General features: G+C 42.6%; 1 protein-coding gene across 1 annotated transcript; it reads left to right on the plus strand.

The window, feature by feature from the left end:
- The first annotated feature begins 238 nt into the window (after positions 1-238).
- Positions 239-4,467, plus strand: si:ch73-15b2.5 (rho guanine nucleotide exchange factor 19). The gene is made up of 12 exons (XM_035779354.2): positions 239-675; positions 1,099-1,263; positions 1,344-1,420; positions 1,536-1,801; positions 1,930-2,090; positions 2,479-2,631; positions 2,714-2,843; positions 2,994-3,068; positions 3,174-3,266; positions 3,448-3,599; positions 3,748-3,918; positions 3,993-4,467. Exons 1-12 carry the CDS (start codon positions 443-445, stop codon positions 4,051-4,053), a joined length of 1,737 nt encoding a protein of 578 aa, XP_035635247.1. The 5' UTR covers positions 239-442; the 3' UTR covers positions 4,054-4,467.
- Positions 4,468-6,077: the final 1,610 nt, after the last annotated feature.

The following is a 6,077-nucleotide window of genomic DNA, read 5'->3' on the forward strand; positions in this document are numbered from 1 at the left end:
GCAAAATATCTGATCTGATGGGTCAAAAGACCAATCAAGTGGCCAAAGATCAGAATAAAGCTGTCTGTGTAAATGTAGCCGTAGTGACACAATTGTCTGTAGCAAGCAATTCATTGGTGGCAGAAGCGCAGTCAGGCATTTATTCATACTAGCAATAATAACCAGTGTGACAGAACCCACATAATGCACACCTGTAACTAGTTGCTTTGGGATTGTTAGGGTGATAATGCCCAGCTGAAAGCAATAAACTGGAACATCCTGTGTTGAAGCGTGTTCATGGTAGGCTTAGACTACCTTTAAACATTTGTGATTGTACCTTGGTTTGTTTTCACCCCCCAACTCAAACCGTTACCACTGCATAGTATGACTCTGTACAGGGGTTTTTGAGACAAACAATACACTAACTATCAGAATCTGTCCACCGATTGATTACTAGAGCACAATGGCTCAGCTGCCAGACTTGGTAGTTCACTTAAGGAGTGAGTCATTTCACCACACATATCCCCGTGTGGGGATTTTGGACCACCTTGAGAATAATCTTCCGGAACAGATGCCATCATCGGTAGAGTGCTCAGACCAACCTGGCGGGATTGAGGAGAGCAACAGGTCAGGGTTGAGTGGAAACACTGTAGGTTGTGTGACAGAAGATCAGAACCAGCTGGAGGATCTCTTTGGGTATGTGACTTTTACACTGGTGTAAAAAGTACTTGATTGTCATACTTAAGTAAATGCTATAATAAGATTCCTTATTAATTCAACCAGACAGCAAGATGTATTTATTTACAGACAGCCAGGGGCACACAGACATTTACAAATACTGTATTTGTGTTTTGGTGGGTCAGCCAGATCAGAGGTGGTAGGGATAACAATGTTTTATATTGGTAGACATGTGAATTGGACTATACTGCTGTCCTACCTGTGCATTTGAAATGTGACGATTCCTTTTGGGTATCAGGGTAAATGTAGTGGAGTAAATAAAGTACATATACCCCCCTCCCCCAAACAAAAATATACAAAAGTACTATACCCCACTTAAGTTCTTATTCTTCAAACCATGACTGTCCTGTGTAACTAATAATGCCTTCTATTTTTCCTTAGTTCTGGAGGCATAGCAGAAACTCTGTCTGTGGCCACTTTACATACATGGGGTCTTGGAGGCCAGGAGCAGCGATCTGTGCCCATGTTACTTTCTGTTCCAGGGCAGGATGACCGGGAGGCTACAGCCTCTCCATTATCACTCCATAAGGATGATGACAACGAAGGGTGAGCGTGCAGAGGCTTTAATTTATTTTATTTTGCAGGATTTGTATTCGAGATTAAAAGTCCCTGTTTTGTTCCTGTAGGGCAGCAGATGCCAATAAAGAGGAAACTCAAGACTTTACTTTGAAGGAGTTGTTTGAGTCTAAGTACACTCATGTTTGTAAGTTTCTCTCAATTGTCTACTTTTGTGGGGGTAATTGAACCCACATATTTAGTCTCAATCACTAGTCGTCTAAGTGCATTGCTAAAATGTAATATTTGCCTCCTTTCTCCAGTTCCTCTGTATCAGTACTACTGCCTGCAATCTGTAAAAGCTGACCTAAACAGGATAAACAACAGTCTGTCTGAGCTGGTTACCGCCCAGTGTCTACCTGGCCTACAGTCCCCACCTGTCTTCCGCATGGCCAGATATGTGGTCACCTCTCCCCCACCACTGTCTCCTCTCACAGTAAACCCATGCAGCTTTTGGCAGGACTTGTCTGAGGTGAAGGAGAGTGGCCTACTTCAAACACTCTCCCTCAGCGAGATCCGTCTACAGGAGGTGGGTGGGTAGTACAAAGAATGTTTTCTGCTGATGCTGTTTGTCATCCCATACAATAGTGAACATCTCTGGTATGACTTGAAGTGTAGTGGGGAATAGAGGTTAAGTCATCTGTTTTTGCTCTGAAGGCTATGTTTGAGATGATTGGTTCTGAGGCCTCTTACCTGAGAAGCCTGGGGGTAGCTGTGAATCACTTCTTTGCTTCGAAGACACTGAAACAGACCCTCCATCGCATGGAGCATCACATTCTGTTTTCCAACCTGCGCAGTGTGATGGCAGCCAGTGAGGGGTAAGGACTGCCAATGTACTAGTCTTTACATGACTGTCCAGACTGGCATACATTTCTTTTGTCATATAGGTGCAGTGAAATGTGGTATTTTACAGGGTCAGTCATAGTATGGCTCCCCTGGAGCAAATTAGGTTTAAGTGCCTTGGACATTGACATATTTGTCAGCTTGGGTATTCCAACAGTGACCTTTCAGTCACTGGCCAAACAATCTAACGGCTAGGCTACTACCTGCTGCCCTTGGAGTGTGTCTTTGGGTCACTGTTGTTGAATTACAGTCTTGCTAAAAGGACAGGACTAAAATCCTCAGTCTACATTTTTGTTTATTTGACATGCCATACCAACTTGTGTGTTATGAGGCTTTAGGCTGTGACTGCTCTGATACCTACAGTTTTCTGCTGGACCTGGAGGTGCGTCTGGGGGAGAGTGTGGTGATCTCTCAGGTTGGCGACATTGTGCTGCGTCACTGCTTCACATTCCGATCGCTCTACGTGCCATATGTGACCAACATGATGTACCAGGAGGCCCTGGTCACGCTACTGCTGTGGGTTTTCTCCTCTCATTACGGTTCCGTTAATGTCTTGTCTTCAATTTTTACCTCATTTTGCTCTTTCTCCTATTCCCAGGCAGGAGAACCGAGAGTTTCTGTTAGCAGTGAAGAAACTGGAGAGTGATCCAATATGTCGGCGACAGACGCTGAAATACTTCCTAGTCCTCCCCTTCCAGAGGATCACACGTCTGAAGATCATCATGGAGGTAGGCAGGCCTCAGATGTGAGTCTACAGGGGGAGAGCAGTACTGGGTGGTGTCCCTTACTCGACTGATTAGGGTTCGGTATACAGGATTCCATGCATCAGACTTCATGCTTGTGGAGGTAAATGCTGAGACTTTCTATGGTCATTGCAGAGCATCCTGAAGCTGACTGGGCAAGACTCTAAATCGATCCCTTGTCTGAAACAGGCCATTGAAGCCATACACAAGGTAGAGGTCACTATTTACACAATTGAATAAAGCTTTGGTTTTGGGTTCAACTGTTGACTGGTTAGGCTACAACACTGCTATTTTTATCTCCTCCAATGAGACCAGATAGTGATGGAGTGTGATGGGGGGGTTCTGCGGATGAAGCAGATTGAGAAACTGGTGTACCTGGACAAGCACATGGATTTTGTCAATGTTAAGGTCTGACATCATTGCAGTCTCGTTATTTAATTGACACTTGTTAGTTACTACATCGTTGTATCCCTTCTATTTTAACAAGGTCATAATCACAACAGCCTGCTTGTTCTCCCTGTTTAACCTATAGGTGGCAGTGGTGCCTCAGCATTGCGATTCACCATTTTACCTCATTGTTTCTCTCCAGTCCATTCCTCTGATCACAAGTGTCCGCTTTCTGGTGCATGAAGGCCCCTTGAGACAGCTCACTCCAGAGGGCTATGTGCCAGGATCCAGGATTTCCTACATGGATGTTTACCTGCACCTTTTCAATGACCTGTTGCTCATCTCATTGAAAAAGTATGCTTCCACATCTTCATACATGCATCTATGAACAATATTTCCAAGCACTACATCCAAGCACTACATCCAAGCACTGTGTTTGTTAAAAACAAAGTACCATTTTCTCTTTGTATTCCTGTCCCCAACTTCCCTTTGGTCTTCTCAGAGAGATGCGTTTCAGAGTGCTAGATCATGCGGTGTTCCCCACCCACGTGCACACTGAGCAGCTGAAAACAGAGGCCCTTGGTCTGCCCCTAGAGTCCTTCGTGCTGCGCCTCTCCCAGAACCACACTGGGCATGCCACTGCTTTCATACTCGCCCCACATACCACTACCAGGTAAGAATTGTTAGAAATTCCTTTGTCCTCTCGCATCTAATTCACACAATGACTCCATATGCATGTGTTTCCAGGTCAGACAAAGAAGCCTGGATGAAAGCTCTGTCAGTGGGGACATGTATGAAGGACCTGTGAAGTACTGTACTGTGTAGAGTTTCTGATGTGTTATTAGTTGATGGTTCTCTGGAAGAGCAGCAGTTTTAGTTGTCAGTGTTACTGCATTGGAAAAAGTGTTTACATTTTTTATATATTTTTTTAGAGATGTTTCAGCTTCTGATATTGTGCAATTTGATGTGACAGTTTTAATCTGTTACTGGATTGCATGTACTTGCATCTTATTCACTTTGTATATTTGGCACTTAGTTTTCTTTTTTTGCACTTTTTGGGGGTTTGTATAGCACTAAATTGGTTAGATGGACCACAGCTCTTGTTCGTACATGGATGACTTGGACAGATTAGTTACCAGCTCACAATTAGTTTAGGAAACATCAGTTTGACATTTTTGTCAATTTTATGCATGATAAATAAAGTGTCACATTTTAAAATGTCCTTGTTTAACTCTTTTCCTGCTGAAATCGCCTGTATGTTTCTATAGTTACATTTTGAGCAGCATGGTTATAACTATAATGCCCTCAGTACAGAATAAATGTCAGTTAGCGTGGCAATGCCTGAATTAGCAGGTAGCTCATGTGAACATTACAATTAGCGCATGCTAGCTAACCCACTCATACAGCAATAAAATACAAAAGCTCATTCCAGGTTTCCCAGGTACAGTTGAAGTCGGAAGTTTACATACACTTAGAATTGGAGTCATTAACTCGTTTTTCTACCACGCCACAAATTTCTTCACAAACGATGGTTTTGGCAAGTCTGTAGGATATCTACTTTGCATGACAAGTAATTTTCCAACAATTGTTTAGACAGTGAATTAAAAGTGAAATTCTCTATCACAATTCCAGTGTATCAGTTTACATACAGTAAGTTGACTGCATTTAAACAGCTTGGAAAATTCCAGAAAATGATATCAAGGCTTTAGACTCGTCTGATTCAAATGATTTCAATTAGCCTATTGGTGGTGTGAATGGATTTCAAGACCTACCTTCAAACTCTGCCTTTTTTTGCTTGACATGGGGAAATCAAAAGACCTCTGAAAAATAGTAGACCTCCACAAATCTGGTTCATCCTTGGTACTGGTGCACTTCACAAAATAGATGTGGATATATTGAAGCAACATCAAGACATCAGTCACAAAGTTGAAGCTTGGTGGCAAATGCATCTTCCAAATGGACAATGACCCCAAGCGCATTTCCAAAGTTGTGGCAAAATGGCTTTGGGACAACAGTCAAGGTATTGGAGTGGCCATCACAAAGCCCTGACCTCAATCCTATAGACAATGTGTGGGCAGAACTGGAAAAGCGTGTTTGACCAAGGAGGCCTACAAACCTGACTCAGTTACATCAGCTCTGTCAGGAGGAATGGGCCAAAATTCACCCAACTTATTGTGGAAGGCTACCTGAAACGTTTAACCCAAGTTCAATAATTTAAATGTAATGCTACCAAATACTAATTGACTGTAAGTAAACTTCTGACCCACTGGGAATGAGATTGATTTCAGCATTTATTTAATCTCTTTTTACATTCTTAGAATAAAGTGGTGATTCTTACTGACCGAAGACAGGGTATTTTTACTCTGATTAAATGTCAGGAATTGTGAAACTGAGTTTAAATGTATTTGGTTATGGTATGTAAACTTCAGCTTTATGTCCACAAATGCACATCAGGACATGTAAACTGAGCAAAAATCAAAATGCAACAATTTCAAAGATGTTCCTGAGTTACTATTAGGACATCGGTCAATTGAAATTAATTTGGTCGAAATCTATGGATTTCGCATGACTGGGCAGAGGTGCAGCAGTGGCCTCAACCTTCCATTGATCTCACTGTACAATCATACAAGGACAGAGTAGAACGTCTATGTGGAGGAGCAACACATTCATATCTGTGCAAAGATAACATTTAATTATTTCATCACCCTGCCTTCCCCATCTGATCATGCATGTGAAGAAGCCGGATGTGGAGGTCCTGGGCTGGTGTGGTTACACATGGTCTGCGGTTGTTGGACGTACTGCCAAATTCTTTGTGCACATTGTGAGAGGAGC

Source organism: Oncorhynchus keta, chromosome 10, assembly GCF_023373465.1.
Source record: "Oncorhynchus keta strain PuntledgeMale-10-30-2019 chromosome 10, Oket_V2, whole genome shotgun sequence".
Classification (NCBI taxonomy): domain Eukaryota; kingdom Metazoa; phylum Chordata; class Actinopteri; order Salmoniformes; family Salmonidae; genus Oncorhynchus; species Oncorhynchus keta.

Coding starts and splice junctions, on each gene's coding strand:
- si:ch73-15b2.5 (XM_035779354.2), top strand. CDS start 443: ATGGCTCAGCTGCCAGACTTGGTAGTTCACTTAAGGAGTGAGTCATTT. Junction 1,421..1,535: donor GTCTAAGTACACTCATGTTT/GTAAGTTTCTCT, acceptor TCCTTTCTCCAG/TTCCTCTGTATCAGTACTAC. Junction 2,091..2,478: donor GTGATGGCAGCCAGTGAGGG/GTAAGGACTGCC, acceptor TGATACCTACAG/TTTTCTGCTGGACCTGGAGG.